This window comes from Salvia hispanica, chromosome 6 (assembly GCF_023119035.1).
Source record: "Salvia hispanica cultivar TCC Black 2014 chromosome 6, UniMelb_Shisp_WGS_1.0, whole genome shotgun sequence".
Taxonomy (NCBI): Eukaryota; Viridiplantae; Streptophyta; class Magnoliopsida; order Lamiales; family Lamiaceae; genus Salvia; species Salvia hispanica.
In genome coordinates this window covers 19,821,925-19,842,795 of record NC_062970.1, presented here as the reverse complement: position 1 = coordinate 19,842,795, position 20,871 = coordinate 19,821,925, and the positions used below count along the sequence as shown (strand labels likewise).

At 37.9% G+C, this 20,871-nt stretch overlaps 2 protein-coding genes across 2 annotated transcripts; both read left to right on the top strand.

The window, feature by feature from the left end:
* The first annotated feature begins 3,326 nt into the window (after window positions 1-3,326).
* LOC125192189 (transcription factor bHLH47-like) lies at window positions 3,327-4,817 on the top strand. Its single transcript, XM_048089705.1, has 4 exons — window positions 3,327-3,416; window positions 3,506-3,563; window positions 4,016-4,143; window positions 4,344-4,817. Exons 3-4 carry the CDS (start codon window positions 4,048-4,050, stop codon window positions 4,473-4,475), a joined length of 228 nt encoding a protein of 75 aa, XP_047945662.1. The 5' UTR covers window positions 3,327-3,416; window positions 3,506-3,563; window positions 4,016-4,047; the 3' UTR covers window positions 4,476-4,817.
* A 1,646-nt stretch (window positions 4,818-6,463) lies between these two features.
* On the top strand, window positions 6,464-17,118 carry LOC125197019 (DNA polymerase alpha catalytic subunit). The gene is made up of 31 exons (XM_048095708.1): window positions 6,464-7,688; window positions 9,205-9,480; window positions 9,555-9,638; window positions 9,815-9,889; window positions 10,053-10,117; window positions 10,490-10,580; window positions 10,669-10,857; window positions 11,070-11,233; window positions 11,356-11,470; window positions 11,779-11,961; window positions 12,035-12,148; window positions 12,341-12,460; window positions 12,554-12,865; window positions 12,999-13,091; window positions 13,377-13,495; window positions 13,582-13,654; window positions 13,727-13,783; window positions 13,883-13,975; window positions 14,189-14,311; window positions 14,442-14,539; window positions 14,630-14,675; window positions 14,805-14,918; window positions 14,995-15,078; window positions 15,195-15,308; window positions 15,404-15,493; window positions 15,599-15,675; window positions 15,867-16,077; window positions 16,331-16,384; window positions 16,474-16,593; window positions 16,689-16,763; window positions 16,830-17,118. Exons 1-31 carry the CDS (start codon window positions 6,570-6,572, stop codon window positions 16,974-16,976), a joined length of 4,695 nt encoding a protein of 1,564 aa, XP_047951665.1. The 5' UTR covers window positions 6,464-6,569; the 3' UTR covers window positions 16,977-17,118.
* Window positions 17,119-20,871: the final 3,753 nt, after the last annotated feature.

The window sequence follows — 20,871 nt, the reverse complement described above, 5'->3', positions numbered from 1 at the left end:
AAATCTTGAAGAAAACTTGAAGAAAACTTGGAGAATGTGGGAGAGAAGATTTCGAAATTTTTGGGAGTGGGAGGCGCCGGTTTTGTGATCTCTAGGGTTAGGGTTTCTCTCCTATTTATAGAGTCACAAATAATATCCCAATAATTAAATAAATAAAAGATTTGGGAGAGATATTGGGGAAGTGGCGTTGAATTGGTTGAGAAGAAAGAGGATTTTCGAAAATTAGGCTTAAATAATTAGCCTATGATTTAATTCAGATATTTTACGGAGTAGAATAATATATCACGGAGCAAGAATAATTATTTAAACTCCCCAAATAATAGGAAAAGTGGCGTGTATTTTTGACTTCTCCAAAGGGATTCAAAATCAAATCCTAATTTAATTAGGATATGGTAAGATCTTCTTAGATATGGCAAGATATGCTAGGATATTTTAGCATATTTATATTTATTCATGGAATAGAATAAATAAGGAATCAATAAAATAACAAATAATTTCTCTCTCCCTTCTAGATGAGATTTTCGAAAATCTCATGAATATCAAAGGTGACAATTTCGAAAATTCCATGTAGGAATTATAGAGTATTTGGACTTTGGATTTAATTTGGATAATTATCTCAAACAAATAATTAAATCCAAGAATAATATTATTTCTTCTCCAATAAAGATAGTGGCCGAAAATTCCACATGATTTAAATAAATGCTCCTATTATTTTTCTCACTCATCCCTTAGCAAAATAAAAATAATTCCCCACAATTATATTACTCCGCATCAAAAATTCACATATTCAAATCAATCATCTCTTCACTTTCTCTTCTTTTTCTCAACGCATTGACCTTTCAACGGCCACGTCATATTTTTCCCATCTTTGACTATTCAATAGCCACGTCAACATTTCAACAAGTTGACTATTCAACTCAAACTCCATTCTCATACGCAATTAGGTCACAAAGACACTATGCAATTAATCACTCATCAAATAATTCACATATCATAGCATTTAAGGCATTTAATGCAAAAATTTTATAACCCGAAAATTAGGGTTTGAAAAAGTGGGGCGTTACATTCCACCACCCTTAAAAGAAATTTCGTCCCGAAATTTGGTACCTCATGGAAAAAGTTCCGGGTACAGTTCCTTCATCTTGTCCTCAAGCTCCCACGTGGCTTCTTCATAATCGTGGTTCCTCCATAGCACTTTCACGCTAGCAATGGATTTATTTCTCAAATTCTGAACCTTCCGGTCCAAGATCATTTGGGGTCTCTCTTCATAGCTCAAGTCGGAATTCAACGCGACTTCTTCGTAGTGAATCACGTGCTTCGGATCGAACACATATTTTCGCAACTGCGATACGTGAAAGACGTTGTGCACGTTTGCAAGACTTGGCGGTAGCGCCAATCGATAGGCTACGGGTCCTATTCCTTCTAGAATTTCGTAAGGCCCGATAAAACGTGGTTTCAATTTTCCTTTCACACCAAAACGTGTTATCCCTTTCGACGGGGACACTTTGAGAAAGACTTTATCACCGGCTTGGAATTGTAGGTCGGTTCGTCGGACGTCAGCGTATGACTTTTGTCTGTCCTGAGCTTCCTTTATTCTAGCACGAATTTGTCGTACGACTTCAATCATTTCCTCGACTGCATCGGGTCCTAGCACCCGTCGCTCGCCAACTTCGTCCCAGTAGAGCGGCGATCTACATTTTCTTCCATATAAGGCTTCATATGGCGCCATGTTGATCGTTGCTTGGAAGTTGTTATTGTATGCAAATTCAATCAGCGGTAGTACGGTCTCCCAACTTCCACCTCGGTCGAGCACTACGGCTCTCAACATATCCTCGAGAGTTTGGATCGTCCTCTCGGATTGCCCATCAGATTGCGGGTGAAATGCCGTGCTGAAATTCAGTTGCGTTCCTAGCTCGCGCTGTAGACTAATCCAAAATTTCGATGTGAACTTCGGGTCACGATCGGACGTAATTGTCACTGGGACTCCGTGCAATCGCACGATCTCCTTTATGTAGATCCGAGCTAGCTTGCTCGATCCATGGGTTACCGGAATCGGTATGAAATGCGCACTCTTGGTAAGTCGGTCTATAATCACCCAAATTGCGGTGTTCCCACTTAGGGTCTTTGGCAAGGCCGTCACAAAATCCATGGCGATGTGCTCCCATTTCCACTCGGGTATCTCCAGCGGTTGTAATTTTCCATGCGGTCGTTGATGTAATACCTTCACCTGTTGGCAGGCTAAGCAACGTTCTACAAATGCTGCGATTGGGCAAGCCTTAACTTGTCTCAAATTCTGTATTGTGCTATAAAGTTGTACTTCGGGTAGTTTGATTAGTTGGGTGTGAATGAGGTCATTTGAGGGGTAATTACACCACACGTACAAAATGTTTTACCAATGTTACAAATTAGTACAAAAAGTTTTAAGTTTATACTATATATCATACAAATGTTTAATTAGTGTTTCATGTTGATATGTTCCATTTAAATTAGTTTAACACCGTTAGTTATGTCACCGATGGGAACACAAATGGAGATACATTTGTGTTACATATTCAACTTCACTTCTCCTAATCCGTACAAATAAATGTTACCAATGGCCAACACAAATGGAAATACATTCATGGATATGAATGAAACCAGCTGAACTCTCAAAAGGGGATACTATAATTTAATGACACATCTAAAGCATATCAATATATACATTCAATAATGAGGAATAAATTTTTCATTATCTAACCGGATGCAGTAAAGTATAGTGAACTAGATGAAGTTAACATACTTAGAAATAAGAAAACTAATAGTGTTAAACTAATTTAGATGGAGCGTATCAACATGTAACACTAATTAAATTTTTTGTATGATATATGCAAACTTAAAACTTTTTGTACTAATTTGTAACATTAGTAGAACATTTTGTATGTATGGTGTAATTACCCCGTCATTTGAATGCTCTTGCTACTAATAATGGAATATCTCATGATAGTCCAGTTCAAAAGCTGAAAATCTTTTGATGTAGGTTTTGGCGGGGAAATTCAAATTGCACAACATATTCAAAATATTTCATCATTGTTTTAATTTAGTAGTATAAAATATTTTAACTTAACATAAATCATACAAAATGTTTTACTAATGTTATAAGTTTATACATTCCGTTAAATCCTTCTTAACATCGTTAGTTTCCTCACTATGTATCTTCTATTATGTCACAAAAGCATAATATTCTAAGGGTGTGATTGGTAGGCATTACAATCTCATAATAGCTCATAAAAACCCACGTACTTGGTCAACAACTCACCTTCTTCTCTGTTTGGTAGCAGACGCTGTAATCTCAGAACCCGGTAGTAATTTCTCGGATCTCACCAATTTTGGCAAAATTATCAGCGGCACCAGCAAATCCTTATACCAGAAATTTTGAGGTATTACGTTTTCTCAGATTGACCGATTCGATGTTGTTGTTTTTTATCCCCGATTTGCCCCTTCTGATTTCTGATCTCAACAAACACAGATTTTGCAGCACGAGCTCCTCCTTCGCGGCTGTAATTTGAGCGATCCGACCACCGAAGGTAAGCCTTAACCGGAATCGCTTATTTGTCCCTAGTTTTAATTTCAAATTTTTGGGAGTAATACATTATTCAGATCTGAGTAGAAATTGATTTACTTGTTGTGTAAAAATCTGTGGTGTTTGAAAATGAGTTTGATATCTGGCCTTGTAGTTGTTGATTTGTACTTAATTTGGACGTGATATTGTACTCGCCGTTATTTTGCTGAAGTTGGATGTAGGGGTGTCCGATGTTTTATTTGGAAAGGGTAATTCATTAGTTGTGTTGCGTATGAAACTCTGTGTTGATATGTTGGTTCTCATGATCTGCAAGTGGCTGTGTTGTTTATGTACTCACTTTCTTACTGGTGCTTCTCCATCTGCGGATTCAGAGTTTGTATGAACCTCAATTTCAGTTTGAATCACAGTTTGTGTGATGTTAGTTTGAGGATTGTTATCGTTATGAATGCAATTCAGATGTGGATCATCAGAACAACGGCGAGGCAACTATGCTGAGAGAGATGATCCGTCTCCTCGGCGAATTGGTTACTCAGATGGACAGCCTGAAAAAGGAGAATGCAACTCTCTTATCGGAATATAATTATATAAGATCTTGACTGATGCATTTTTTAGATGAATCCTTATTTGTTTGTGTTCCCTCTTTGTTACTTAAATAAACATGATTGATTCACATTCTTAGAATTGTGTTTCCTACTTTGTTAATCAAACTGATTCACAAAATTTGGTGTCTTTCAATTCTTGGAATACTACCTGAGCAATCTTGGTGTGTGAACTGTGGTGTCAGATCACAGCTGAGAAGAATGACCCCGTCGAGGAAGCTTCTGGTTTGGATGCTCAAGTGAAGGGGCTGAAGAGAGAAATAGACGAGAGGGCTATCTGTTCAAACGCACATGTTTCTCAACCATCGAAAGCATAGTTACCCGAAGGCCATGTTGCAATTCCACTCATCGGGCATGCCTCAGAGGCGGCAGCCCCTGTCGTTGGTCCTGCGCTGGTCGTGCCATTGCATCACGAGCCACAACTCCAAGGCTTCGGTAACTCCTTCCCAGGTATGGATGGGCCTAAGGTTCCCTCTGGTGTGAGCAAACCGCGAGCACGTTACCCTTCGTCGTCTGATTCTTGGCCTTCTCATATTCTCACCAAGTAGTGTAGAATGGAATGGTTAAATATGTAGAGAGTTAGTCAAGCAGCTTTAGTGCTGAAATGAGGATCAAATGGAGCATTTTGATGTTTGAGTTAGAATTCGATTTTCTTTGTATATTGGTTAGCATCTGTTTATATGCTGAAATTGGAAGGAGATGGCACCAAACCAGAAAGATCTCCGCACCATGTTGAAGATACGCAAGGACGAAGGAGGGCTATGGAGTCATTTCGGGTGAAAAACCAAGGGTATAATTGGCAACACTGTGTATGATATCATTTTTGCAAGTTGCAGCCAAATTTCTACCAAACAATGTATTAATTAACATAATATTTCTACCAAACAGCAATCAAGCTGTGCTAATCTAGTTTACTAATAAAAAAAGTCAAATTTGCGGAAACTTAATAAAAGCCTACAAAACCTACCAATCGAACCCTAAAGAAATAACATGTAAAACACTGTTAGAGAAGTAGGAAAAGCTATGGGTCTGAAATTAAGAAGCAAATCGTGAGATCCCCTACTCCTTTCGAAATCTTCACAGCAGCCATCCCCAATCGGTTTTGTGATTTTTTTTCCAACGTTCCCTACATAAATGTGTCCAAACTCTAAACCATATTTGTTGAAATTTCTTGTGAATCCATCGAAAAGAGAAGATGAGAGGTTTGTTGATTTTTGGAACCCCTGGGAGAAGAGAGGTTGGGCCGTTGGGGCATGTTCTGTTGTATTCCGGCGAAGAAGTAAGGTTAGATTCCTTTTAAAACAATAAATTGGAACGAAATAAGTAAGTAAGTAAAATAAGTCAATGTTCGGAGAGGATCACCTACGACAAATCGTGATCCAACTCACAAACATAAGTGATGGACCCCCACCATCATTTATAATGTTTGTGCGTGTGTATTAGGAGATGGATCACGCTTTGCCGTAGGTGATCCTTATCGGTCAATGTTGTACTTACTAGTTTTTCCTCAGAATATTAATATGCTTTTTATGACATAGTAGATGCATCAAGATGATACATAGAGAAGAAACTAAATGTATAAACTTAAAACATGAGTAAAACATTTTATATGATTTATGTTAAGTTAAAACATTTTGCATGTGTCGTGTAATTTCCCCAATTTTGGCCCATGAACCAAACAACTGCAAAAAAAAAAGTAGCTAAAACAAATTGTCAAAACGTGGTTATGAGTTAGAATAAACTTAGTGGCTTTATTTTATTTTTTATAAATCAATTGAAAATCAGATTACCAATTTCAGGTTCAAAATTTTTGGATCTATAATCGTCTACTTGGTTCGATGTTTTATTCTAGTCTATTAAGCTGTGAATCTAGTTAAGAACCATTGACTATCTATCTATATAGGTGGCGTTCGGTTGTCATGACTAATAATCATGAGACTATCCATTTAGGATTAAGTTGTGGGATTATTTTAGTTGGAGGGGGAGGCTATGACTAATTATCATGAGACTATCCATCTAGGATTAAGTTGTGGGATTATTTTAGTTGGAGGGGGGAGGCTATGACTAATTATCATGAGACTATCCATCTAGGATTAAGTTGAGGGGGTCAATCTTATGAACCAAACATGATACATATTTAATCATGAGATTTAGTCTTGCCAACCGAACACCCCATATTGAATCCCTTGACTACATTCCAAAACTTTAAGTCAGCAAAATAATTTTTTTTATTTAATTAAAAAAAGTGTTAAATAGATTAGGGAAATGAAGCATTTGGCGCCAAAAAACACACTCCCGCCACTTCCTTCTAACCCTTTTTTCTCTCTCTTTAAACACCAGACCAGATCTAGCAAGCAGAAAACGCCGCCCAGCTCAGCCTACTGAACCCAAACCGACTCTACGAAACAACCATGTCCGACGAGGAGCCATCGGTATCCGGACGGCGGCGCGCACGGGGCGCCGTCGCATCGGCCCGCTCAGAAGCTCTCGAGCGTCTCAAGGCGCTCCGCCGCCGCGATCAGGACGCCGCCGGATTCCAGATCAAGATGGAGCAGCCGATCTACGACACCGTCGATGAAGACGAGTACGAGGCACTAGTCGCCAAGCGCCGTGAGGAATCCAAGGGTTTCATCGTCGACGACAACGGCTTAGGGTACGGCGACGAAGGCCAGGAGGAGGACTGGTCAATTGCCGGCGCCGCCTTGTCCTCCGAAGAATCCGAGGGGGAATCGGAGAGGTCGAAGAAGAAGAAGAGCAAAAAGGCTCTCAATTCGGATAAGGAAGCGGCGAAGAAACCTTCTCCGTTGGCCTCTGCTGCGGCGTTGATGGGTAAGCAGAGGATTTCTAATATGTTTACTTCGTCCGTGTTTAAGAAGGATATACAGAAGAATGTTTCGTGTGATAGCATTGTTGATGATTTGATTGCGGAGTTTGCGCCTGATGAGAGTGATAGGGAGAGGAGAAGGAGAGCCAATTCTACCAATTTAGGTTTGAATAAATCTAGTAATTTGCCTGTGAAAATTGAGAAGCCTTTTGTAAGTAACACTGATACGATTAAGAAGGAATTTCATGAGACTAGCACCGGCCTCGGTGATGTGGTTTTTGATCCTTCTGAAAAATGTAACAGTATCATAGGTGAGGGTAATAGCTCCATCGATGCCGAGAAAGTATTGGATGCAGCTGATATGATGAGAAATGAGGGAACAGAGGAAAGAATTGAAACTGTGAAAAATGAGTTATTGGTTAGTGACTGTGAAGGGGAGAAGGTAGAGAAAAAGGTGTATTCTCTCAATGCAAAACTTGAAGAGGCAAAGGATCCAGCTCTGAGTGCTAATGTAGAGTGGCAAGCACTAAGTGCTGGTATTGTTGATTGTAAGGGGACTGGGACTGGGCTCGGAGGGAATCAGGGAAGCAGTGAGGAGAAATTGGACTTTGAAGTGGAGTCCGATGGATCTCTGTCTTTTTATATACTTGATGCTCATGAGGAAATCTATGGTGCAAATGCTGGGAATGTTTATCTCTTTGGAAAGGTATGCTATACTTTACACTGTCCTGATCGTGTGTACTCTTATCAATGTGGGCTAATTTACGTATGGTGTTAGATGGTATTTGAGTTTGAATTGTCTTTATGATGATATGTGGACTCTCTTTGACTATTAGACAACATTTACTTTTTTATGGTAAGCAACGATCTTTTTATAAAAATAACTCTACCATGATTTGTTAATTTGAATATGTTCACTTCCAATTCCATATCTTTTTCCATATTCTTTGCTAAAAGTGGTCCCATATATTTGTTTGGAAAAACTTTTTGGTCCATATTTAACAATTCTGCAAAAAAAATAACTATCAACAGCGTTTTAAAGTCCAAAATTAGTTTCGTACACATTTGCACAAAAAAACCTATCTAGTACTACACATTTTAAGTGTGTTAGCTTTTGGTCCTAGACAATGTCTTGGTATATATTTAACTCATCAATTAGGTCAACATATGAATGACCATTAATTTTTAATGAACCATTAAATATGGACCAAAACATATTGTTTGGGACCAAAAATTTTTTTGGGGCAAATCTAAGGGGCCAATTATGGACTTTTGTCTAGACTCAATTATCCAAACACTTCCACAACTTATAAGCTGTTAAGACATTATATCTTATAAGCTCTTGAAACATCTTATAAGCTGTACTCCCTCAGTCCACCATTATAAGACCACATTTGACCGGACATGGGTTGTAAGAAATGTAATAGAAAGTGGGTGAGAAAAGGTTCGTGGAAGGTGGGTCCTACTTTTATATATTAGTTTTATAATGAAATGTGAGTGGAATAAAGTTAGTGGAATGTGCGGTCCATTAACCAAATTGGTAAAGGGTAAATGGGACTTGTAGTGATGGACGGACGAAAATGGCAAAATGGGACACTTATTGGTGGTCAGAGGGAGTATAAAATAACCTTAGCCAAACACCCTCCTTATATTAGGCTTCGACAAAGTTGTCAATATTGCTGTGTTAATCTTACTGTAGTTATTCTCCTTCTCTTTTATACATTTTTATTGCTGGTCTTTGAGATGACAGATATCTTCAGATGAATTGTAATATATTAACATTTGCTTTTCATATCTGGTTGATTCCATCCTTTTATTTTCTTTTACGTTTTGAGGGTAGAAACCAAGACAATTAACCAGGGATGAATCTATTTATTTATTTATTTCTCTATTAATAACTTTTAGAACAGAGTATATGTACTTCTGATTTTTGCAAGCTCTCTGTTAAGCTCTATGTATTTTCATGGTGTACCTGTTATATGTTATTGGTTTCATGTCGGTCTTTGTGAATGCTTGAGATGGTCTCCTTCTGAAATGTGGCTAGACTACACAAAATTTTATCAGGCTAACTTTTCCCTTCATCGTCATATCTTGGCAAAATCATTCATGTGCACTCATATAGCTGGTTTCATTTGTGCTACTTAGCATATATCAATTTTTTTAAAAGATATTGACAACTGCAATTAATAAGTTGACATCTTATGATGGTTATGGTAATCAAGGTCAAATCAGGAGGTACATACCATAGCTGTTGCGCAGTTGTGAGGAATATGCAGAGATGCGTTTATGCAGTCCCAACTGTTTCTTTAATTCACAACGAGGCAGTTATTGTGCTTGAAAAGGAAATTGAAGATTCACAAACATCCATCGTGACTTCTAAGGATAAAATGGCAAAGCATGGTATGAATGGTGAAAAGCTTGCAGAGATAGAGAAAGATCTAGAAGAGTCACAAAAATCCCTCATGACTTCTCAAGCCAGACTACGAGCTAAACTGCATGTACTAACATTCCATGTAACTGCCATATTTTTTTTATGTATTTGTACTCTTGCTGATTATATTTCTTTTTTTAGGAGTCGGTGTCAGAACTGAAGGCTGAAATAACAAAGGAGTTATTGCAACGGAATGTCTCAACTTTCAGAATGGCACTTGTCAAGGTTTGTAAAATAGCAAATATGGTGCTAATTGCTAAAGACCATTTGCTGCACTTGAATTCTGAAGGTTACGAAAATGATATCTTGTTCTGTTATTTAGTACTAGGTAATAGAATAGTACTGCTATTATGCTTAGCTCTCAAATCCTAATATTATGTGGTTATTTACTTCTTTCCCAGAGAAACTATGCATTTGAACGAACAGACATACCCCACGGGGAGAATTATTTTCTAAAGATCAATTATCCATTCAAGGTATAGTAAAACTCATTTGGTATAATCTGTTCTTTCTTGAATTTAAATTCTCTAAGCTGTATCTCGTTGTTCTTGGAGATTGAGTGGCAACCATTTTTGCGCATACCTCGTCCTAAATTATTGGGTTACTTGTAATTCACGTCAATGGTATTTGTCCCTTCAGGATACCCCACTTCCATCAGATCTCAAAGGGAACAACTTCCGTGCTTTGCTTGGAACTCATAATAGGTATTAAAAATGATGTCTCATTCTGGGTGCTGCAATACCTTGATGATCCTTTTTTAGTAGTGCTTACGCATAACTTTTGATAACCATCTTTGATCATGTAGTGGCAAGACTTGCATGGATAATTTTCGATCACACCTGGCGCACAGTATTTATCTTCATACTTTTTGTTTGCTCATAATTTAGTAAATCAGCCACTCCCTAACAATGTTTGCGTCTGTGATCTTACTGGAAATAAAATTCCCAAAAATTATGTTCGAATTCAGTTTTGCGGTAAATTTATTTGTGATAAAGCTTATGTGGATACTAAATATATATGGCCATCTCAGCCTCTCTTACTGAAGAAAGTGTTCTAATAGTTGATGTTGTTTGCAGTGGGCTGGAAATGTTTCTAATTAAAAGGAAAATAAAGGGACCATTGTGGCTATCAATCTCAAAATTCTCCAGCTGCACAACTTCTCAACGAGTGAGCCTTTTAACTCTTATAAATGTTGCATAATCTCACCCTGCTGTGCTCATTATGTGATTTTCTGTTTGTTTATCGATTTGAACAGGTGAGCTGGTGTAAGTTTGAGGTTACTATTGATTTTGCAAAGGACATTCACGTTTCAACTTCATCAAAGACTGTCTCAGAGATTCCCCCAGTAGTGGTTACAGCTATAAATTTGAAAACTATTATCAATGAGAAGCAGAATGTAAATGAAATTGTCTCTGCCTCTGTCATTTGCTGCCACAGGGCCAAGGTATGTCACAATGCAGTCTCTCATTATATAAGTTTGCTTGGCTTTAGTGATTTCCACAATCCACACCATAAGATACAGTCTATTATAGCTGAATAAAGTAGATGTAGTCCTGCTGGCTGATTAGGCTGCTTTTGAAAAAAACTGACTGAACAAGCAATTAATTTACAATATTCATAAAAGCACATCTATTAAATGATTGTTGAATCCTCCAGATTGATACTCCTATGGATATCTCAGACTGGACCCGTCCAGGTATGCTTAGCCGTTTTACTGTCGTGCGCAAACTTGAGGGAGGCATATTTCCTATGGGTTTTACTAAGGAGGCAGCTGACAGAAATACAAAGGCACGGTCAAATGTTATTTGCTATGAGAGCAGGTAAGTTGTGTTGACAATTGTACCTGAGGTTTCACTTTACTATCCATAGATCAACTTTTAACGTTTTGTCATGGTATTTACATTTATTGATCTTCCACTCACTCCTCTATTATTTGGCACAGTGAAAGGGCTCTATTAAATCGTCTGATGATTGAGTTGCACACATTAGATAGTGATGTTCTAGTTGGGCACAATATATCTGGATTTGACCTGGATGTTCTTCTCCACAGAGTTCAGGTATTTATGCATCCTTTAGCATATGTTTTTGAATTTGTAAAATACAATTAAAATTATCTAGTTCCTGGACTCTTGTACTTCGAACCTTCTTTTTTGTTGTTCATTGTCGCAGGGCATTTTTTTTAAAGAACCGGATACTATTTATCTTTTTAATAGAAAATAAACTACTTTGCTCCTAAAAATTGCTATTCTTAGTATTTTTATATTTTAGTTAGATTATGTTATCTTCCTTTTATCACTGGTCTCATCATTTGCATTTTCTATGAGATAATTTATGGAGATTTCCTGTCACATGTTTCATCTCGTAGGCTTGCAGGGTTCCCAGCAACATGTGGTCTAAAATAGGCCGTCTTAAACGCTCTACCATGCCCAAACTTCAGAAAAAGGGGAATTCAGTATTTGGTTCAGGAGCAAGTCCAGGAATCATGTCCTGCATTGCCGGGCGTCTCTTATGTGATACATACATTTGTTCGCGGGACCTATTAAAAGAGGTGTGTTCATTTATTGTCTTTAGTTAGTGAATCTATTGTCTCTTACAGTTTATTTTGCTTTTGCTTATTCCAGGTGAGCTACTCCCTGACACAACTAGCAAAAACACAGCTAGATAAGGACCGTAAGGAAATTAATCCACATGATATCCCAAAGATGTTTCAAAGTTCTGGATCACTTATGGAACTTGTAAGTACATGCTCTGTTTGAAATCTTGGCCTTGTTTCTTTTAGCTTTTAGTGTGTATCATGGTATAAAAAATGCAATGATTCCAGAATTTAGGTTTGCATCGGCCAAAGATGATCCAAATTAACTTGTCTCAGAATGTATTAAATTGCAACGGTTAATCTAATACTACAGTTTATATAACACATTTTTCAGATTGAGTACGGGGAAACAGATGCATGGTTATCGATGGCACTCATGTTCCATCTGAGTGTTCTTCCCTTGACACGTCAATTGACTAACATCAGTGGAAATCTTTGGCATAAAACTCTCCAGGTGAAGTTTGTTGTGAATTAAGAATAAATATCATCATATATTATTCATTTTTACTAAAAACTTCACAAATTGGACTGCTTTGTCAAATTTCAGGGGGCAAGGGCTCAAAGAGTCGAATATCTTTTGTTGCATTCATTTCATGCCAGGAAGTTTATTGTTCCAGACAAATTTTCTGCTCAATCCAAAGATACAAAGACTATAAAGCGTAAAACTAGTGCTGGCATCGAGAGCATAGAGAATGATCCTGATGACACAAATTTTGATGAGGCTCCAGAAGATTCTCATGGAAAGACCAAGAAGGGACCTTCCTATTCAGGTGGATTAGTGCTGGAGCCAAAGAAAGGACTCTATGACAAATATATATTACTTCTGGATTTCAACAGTCTCTACCCTTCTATTATTCAGGTCAGTAGCATTTCTTTACTCCTATAAACCCATCTAAAGCATGAACCCTGCTTTATAACTAAAATCATCTTCCTCAATTTCCATTTACTGGATGTTGAAGTGTCTTTCCAAATTTCTTTCTCTTTTTTTTCAGGAATACAATATTTGCTTTACTACTGTTGAAAGATCTCCTGATGGATCGCTTCCCCACCTACCCTCTAGTAACAAAATGGGAGTACTACCGGAGGTAAAAGACATTATAAATATAGTAACATAGACATATCCTCCCACATTAAAATTTGTTGGCGAAATGAAAATAACAATAACAATATCCCACATCGGTGTAAAGAAAGAATTGAAACTACCAAATAAGTTTCATGAGTCATTCCTCCTATCACCAATTGGTTTTAGAATGGGAGGAGACCCTATGGATTTCTATCAATATTCATCTAACACCTTGTGTATTTATTCATTAGCATTAATTTATGCACATTTAAATATAATCTTGTACTGAATTACTGCACTTGTGCAGTTGCTTAGGAATTTGGTCGAGAGAAGAAGAATGGTAAAATCATGGTTAAAAACAGCAACCGGTCCCAAAGTTAAACAACTCGACATACAGCAGCAAGCTCTAAAGCTGACTGCCAACAGGTTTTTTCTTCTTTACTTTATTCTTAATGTTATTTGTGTCTCTAATCGTTTCTACCTATTCATTTTTTCAACTAATTGTTGCACAGCATGTACGGGTGTCTGGGATTCTCCAACTCAAGATTCTATGCAAAACCCTTAGCAGAACTAACAACATTACAAGTGAGAAGTTTGTTAACTGAAAACTGATTGGAAATGGAAATGTTATTTTCTGACTTGCGTGTCTTTTCGCAGGGAAGGGAGATTTTACAGAGCACTGTTGATCTTGTACAAAATACTCTAAACTTAGAGGTCAGTACTTGCACCAGATTGCTTGGTTTTCTACTAATTGGGTTGTCACTTTTAATCTAATGCACACTGCGACCCTTCATATTTGTTTCATCTAAGCAGGTTATTTATGGAGACACGGATTCAATTATGATATATAGTGGACTTGATGATATTGGAAAAGCTAAATCGATAGCGGGGAAGGTCATTCAGGAGGTATGTTTTGTACCTGTTTCGTGGGAGTCTAGGACTGAACTCATGAATTACTGTGTAACTGAATCATATAAATAGTGTTTACTGGATTTTACTTTTTGTTCTCATTAAACATTTTAAAACTTAAACCTTGAATTAGGAAATAACCAGGAATCTTGATCAATAGGATGTTTTTCATCTATTTCTGTGCTGAACCGCATAAACTTGAATTGATAGGTGAACAAGAAATATAAGTGCCTTGAGATTGATCTTGATGGCTTGTACAAAAGAATGCTTTTGCTCAAGAAGAAGAAATATGCAGCCGTCAAAATGCAATTGAAGGATGGTGCATTGGTTGAGGTATCCTTCTATATAGTTTTCTGGGTTTTTTTTCACCTAGAGCATCCTTCTCTTTCTTTCATTATAAAATTGCTATCATCATGACTGGAGTTTTAACCTAGAGCGTCCTGTTCTTCTGGTTTTAATACAGGTCATTGAGCGCAAAGGTCTTGATATGGTTCGCCGTGACTGGAGTTTGCTGTCTAAGGAATTAGGAGATTTTTGTCTCAGTCAGATATTATCTGGCGGGTCAGTTGCTTGGCACCTTCTCTTACTTAGGTGCATGAGTCTGAATTTGCTTGTTTAATTGTCTCTGAATGTCTGCTTCTAATTTTGCAGTTCCTGTGATGATGTTGTTGAAGTTATACACAACTCCCTCATGAAGGTACTTCCTTTGAACTTGTTTGTATGTTCTCACCTAATATCAAGGTTTTAGGTACTGAGACTATTATTAGAGGATGTTTTGGAGGTTTATATGAAAGCCTTGAGCAATGCTGGTTGTATGAAACTGCAGATACAAGAGGAAATGAGGAATGGACAAATACCACTCGAAAAATATGTGATCACAAAGACACTAACCAAACCACCTGAAGCATATCCTGATTCCAGAAGTCAGCCTCATGTAGAGGTAAGTTGAAAGCATAACACTATTAATTCAATTCATTCAGTATCATCATGTGAAATATCTCTTCCATGGTTTTCAGGTAGCACTTAGACTGAAGAGAAGTGGTTACGCGACTGGTTGTTCTGCTGGAGATACAGTACCTTATGTCATTTGCTGTGAGCAGGTCTGGCATATAGCGCTTATCAGCTTTTCTTTCTATACTCTTAACACATGTATATTTGAACTTAGCTTCTGCACATTTACACAGTAAGACATAACTTATCGCATGTGTACTTGTAGGGAACTGGTTCTACTTCGTCAGTTGGAATCGCCCAGCGAGCAAGACATCCTGATGAACTGAAAAAGGACAATGGAAACTGGATTGTTGACATTGACTATTACCTAGCCCAGCAGGTATTGCTCTGCCTTTGCTAAAATAAGATGCTATTACTGGTTCTTTCAGAATGCTGCATCTTATATCGCCTAAAATATTCAACAAAATGTTGCAGATTCACCCCGTAATATCTCGTCTATGTGCATCGATTCAAGGTACAAGTCCAGCGCGTTTGGCTGATTGTTTGGGGCTTGACTCATCAAAGGTTAATGACATCTCCATGTCTCGCTTCATGATATACACATGTATGCATATGCATCTTTTTAATTTGGTTATATCCTGCTAAACTGTGTTGCATCTAAATTCTCAGTTCCAGAATAAATCAATTGATTCTTCCAGCAACGATCCATCCAGCTTGCTATCATTTGTATTGGATGATGAAGAGAGGTGTGTGTCTTGATATGAAGTTAGTTCTGTCTGTGATATGCTCTAGATGCTCAATGATCAGATAGAGATTGTCGTTTATTAAGATCTGCTGCATATGTGGTGATGTAAATTAAAATAGATGTAATATATCTTCAGTAAAAAGTGAGTATTACCAGAATCATATTGGATTCTATTGATTGTCTAAATTGCAGATATCGTGGTTGTGAACCTTTGGTTTTATCGTGCCCAAGCTGCTCGGGCACCTTTGGATGCTCGCCAATATTGACCTCAGTTTGTACGTATATCAATACCAAACCAGAAGATGTGCAAGCAGGATCTGATAATTTCTGGCACAAATTGTGCTGTCCAAGGTGCCCAGAAGGAGATGCTGGGAAAATAACTCCTGCCACTATAGCTAACCAGGTATAGTTTTTATTTTATTTTTTTGTGTTTGTTTAGGTCAGCATATGTGAAAATGGGAACTACAAAGATTTACTAGTTTTTTAAGGGTTTCAATCTAGTGGAAGCTAGAAATTCTTTTACTAAAACTACATAAAATTATACTACTAAACCGTGTATACATTGTATTCGGGTTGAAAGCTCATCAGAAGCCTCTTGAGTAGGATTTGTTAGGAATCACTCCCTCCCAGCTAGCTGACTCTCCTGTTTTTATCAGGTGAAAAGACAAGCCGAAAGATTCGTCTCGATATATTACAAGGGCCTGATGATGGTATTTACTTGAACTAATATATGAAACTTGCTGAAAATGGACTTGAAGGGTGCGACATATTATTGTCTGCTAAACTTTGTTTTTTATAGTGTGATGATGAAACGTGCAACTACACTACACGCGGTGTGAATCTTCGTGCACAAGGGGATTCCGAGAGAGGAACGACTTGTCCAAACTATCCTCGCTGTAATGGACACCTCATCAGAAAGGTATTTTAACCTTTAAAGACTCTTCTTCTTCATACCATTTTCGAAAAGAAAGAAAGAGAAACTGAAATTTTGGGCTTTTATTTTACATCAATCAGTACACGGAAGCAGATTTATATAGACAGCTGACATACTTTTGCTACACATTAGACACGGTGCGCTGCATTAGCAAGGTATGATTTTTGACTTGTCTTTGCATTTGCATTTGTAGTGCCAAGATTTAAACCTGTTGTTTGTAGATGGAGGCGGATAAGAGATTGGCTGTGGAGAAAGAAGTAGCAAGAATCCGGCCTCTGGTTGAAATGGCAGCGTCGACAGTTGAGAAGATGCGCGATAGATGCGCTTATGGATGGCTTCAGCTCAAAGACTTTGTTGTTTTAGTTTAGCTTTCAAAGTAAAGGTTTTGTTATTCTTTGCATTGTATTTGTGATCTGATCTGTGTATGCCAAAATGTTGTAACCAAAAACTACTCTTACTAAGAGTATAAATTATAGGGGCTGATTAATTATTTTGGAGCTCTTTAGTTAATTACTCCCCTTCCATGTTGCAAGTTTTTTTTTTTTTTTTTTTTTTTTTTTTTTTTTTTTTTTTTTTTTTTTTTTTTTGTGAACACAATAAAGCAGTAACAAATTGGATTTAGCTAGCAGGATATATTAATGAGAAAAACAAATACTCCTATCAAAGAAATATATGCTTCTATCAAGGTCACCATCCATCTCAGCCCGTAATTCATTTATTTATTTTACATCAGTTTTATTATTAATAATTTTCTAGGATTGCATTTGTTATTGTTTTGGTTTATATAGTAGTATTTTATTATTTTATTTTAACTGTATGCTTAATGCTTTGATAATTATATGCATTTTTTTCTTATTTTATTTATATCTTAATGCTGTTTTTATTGTTTTGATTTGTGGCTATAGCACAACATTGTTTATGTAATACGAATTGCTAAATGTGTATTTTGTATTTTACGTTATGTTACTTTAAAATTCAACAATTTTTATTATTATTTTATTTTTAATAATTTAATTATTTGTCATACGTGTTACACCCAAATTCAAAATGCTAGTTACGTCCACTGTTTAAAAACTCTTTTTGTCAAATAACACCTAACGGCTAGTACCATTTACCAACAAATTGGTAATTGCCATATCAATTAAATGGTGTTGCATTATCTAAGAGCATTAGATAATTGATAGTTACTAGAGTGAAGTGAGATGTTTTCCATGATTGTATTACCCTATAAATTGGGCTCTTGTATCATTCAAAATACACATAAAAAAGAAACACAATCAAATATTCCTACTTTCAACAACTTTGCCACCATGTTGTATCTTCAATACAATGCCTCTCTTGATAGAATTTAAGGATTCAAAACTCAATTGACTTCCTTGAATTACGGTCTCTAGAGTTATTAAGTCGGTCACTTAACTAGATTAAACCCCCTTCCGAGGTGAGAAATCCGTAGATTAGGTGTAATAATTGAAGTCCCCTTCTAATTCTCAGACCTAACTCCTAAAAGATCGTTAAGACCAATGACCTCACGTGAAACCTCAACTCTCCCGAGTTCTATTGAATTAAAGTGTGAATTATCCCTTTTCCAAGTCAACTATTTCGTCTCCCGAGTACTCTAATCAACTCTAACATATATTCAAGAGGTAGCTAATCAATTGAATATAGAAGCCACAAGGATAAATCAAATAACTGCAAGAGCTAACAAGGAAAATCAATTTAATATCTTCACCAAAAAAATCCACAAAAGTTGTTCTACTCATAGACAAGTAAAAACTACAAATAAAGTACGAGACATGAAAGAAATAGATAAAACCCAAGGTTGAATCTTCAATCTTCTCTTGCCTGGATCTGCAGAGCTCCGCTCCAATGGAAGATGGATGATTATATGTGTGGATTGTGGGATGGAAGAAGGTAGAGAGGGAGAAGGATTGGAGGCCCTGAGATAAAGATTGATAAATTAGGTTAAGAGGTATTTATAGGTGGGAAAAAGGTTTATTTTTGATAATTTTCGTGCCCTACAAGATATGGGAGAGATTTGGCTTCACAATATAATAATTTCTTTTCTTCCGTGAATTTCCGCCTAAATTTCTGCCAGCTTTGACTGCACTGCGCAACGTTCGTAGAATGGTCATAACATTCTCCACAAAACTCCTATTGAGACGTGCGAGATATTCACACAAAGCTCTTTCGAAGACGAAGAGAATGGTATGAATTAAGCACTGATTGGACCTCAAAATCGCTGGCAGAATGGGCTCGAACAGAGGCTGCTGCACTTTGGCCTTTTTTCACCTTTTTCTATCTTTTTCTATCATTTATCAACAAACACATCAAAAATACCAAATGTATAGAATACACAATTTAAGAACATAATTTGCATGATTTACATTTAAAACGGGTCAAATCTAGCCCTTAAAAACATGCAAAATCCGTGTTTGTCAAAAAATTTGCCAACGAACGGGTCCTAAAACCCTCCGGTGACTCACGAGAAACCGGCATCGGAGTCGGTTTGGCAGCAACTGACCGGAGCAGACCACCACCGCCGCCAAAAACCTCTGCAAATCCCGACAAAAATAAGCTGACGTGCAGCCATTGCGGTGGAAAGAAGCACACGGCAGACACTTGCTTCCACCTCCATGGATTTCCCGATTGGTGGGAAGATATGAAGAAGAATAGATAGAATCATAACCGGAACGGAGGAGGCAGAGGAACGGCGGTGGCGGCCGTAGGGGACTGCGCTACCAACATCGACAACACGGCGAGTAGCAACGGCCAGTCCAGCACGGTGGGTAGCGTCGGAAAAGGCGGAGCCAATGAGAAAAAGGCTGTCGCCTCGGTTTCGGTTGCTAGGGTGTGGTCCGATGGTATTCCGGCACCGGTGGCCACCATCGCCGACAGGACGCCGGCGATCTCAGAAGAGGAGGAAGAGAAGACGGCGGATATTAGGGTTGGAGGAGAAACGGCGCCGATTAGGGTTGGGAGAAATGGGGGGGATTTCACTTTAAATACCCCCAACTCTCCTAAATTCGAAACCGCTCCCCCCAACTTTCAAAAATACCGCCCCAAACCCCACTCCAAACCCATCTCTGTTTTTCACCCCCCAGCTTCCGAAAATTCCAAAATTAACCACCAAAAATTCTGAATTGACCCCACAATTCTTGAAAAATCTCATTTTAACCCCACCAAACCCAAAAATTCCCAAATTGACCCTGAGAGTCTCCAATTTCAGCCCACTATAACATGTCAAAACTCGTTTAAAGAAAAGCAATGGATCTTTGACTGTGGTGCTACCGCCACAATCTCCTTCGACCCCTCTGATTTCCTAAAAATATCAAAACCCACTAAAACCTATGTCCAAACGGCCAGTGGAGATTTAGCTCAAGTAGAGGGGGCGGGCACCATCGTTATTTCTCCAACTCTCTGCCTCTCTAACTGCCTTTTCGTCCCTACTTTTTCTCATAAGCTCCTATCAGTTAGTCATGCTACAAGGGAACTTGGATTAAAATTACTAATGCAACCTCACTTTTGCATGCTACAGGATATCAAGACGGGAACGGTAGTTGGGCGTGGCACTGAACGAAGTGGACTGTACTACGTGGATGCGATGGCCCAACAAAGTACGACGTTACTTGCTCACAGACCAACTGACAAGCAGGCTTGGCTCTTACACCGTCGTTAGGGCATCCTTCCATAGGATATCTTAAGTTATTGCTCCCTAAGATAGTCTCGGTGTGAATTCTCTTGATTGTGAAACTTGTCATCTGACTAAGAGCCATCGCCAATCTTTTAAGTTGAATAATACTCGAGTACTTACCCATTTTGCCTTAATTCATTCGGATGTTTGGGGCCCTGCTCCAATCAGTGGAGGTCAGGGTCTACGCTATTTCCTTCTTTTCACAGATGACTTTTCTCGTATGACTTGGGTATATTTCCTAAAATATAAATCCGAAGTTTTTTTAAAAATTTACCCAATTATACAGTCTTGTCCAAACCCAATATAACCAGACAATCCAAATCCTGCGGTCAGATAACGGGGGGGAATACATCAATACAAACATGAAAACCTTCTTTACTGAAAAAGGGCTTGTCCACCAAACTTCTTGTGGCTACACACCTGAACAAAATGGGGTAGCGGAACGAAAGAATAGGTACATACTCGAGATTACTAGGGCCCTTCTCATCGAATCCTAGATTCCCACATCTTTTTGGCCAGAAGCAGTTGCTACAACAGTCTACCTTATGAACCGTCTCCCAACAGGTATCCTT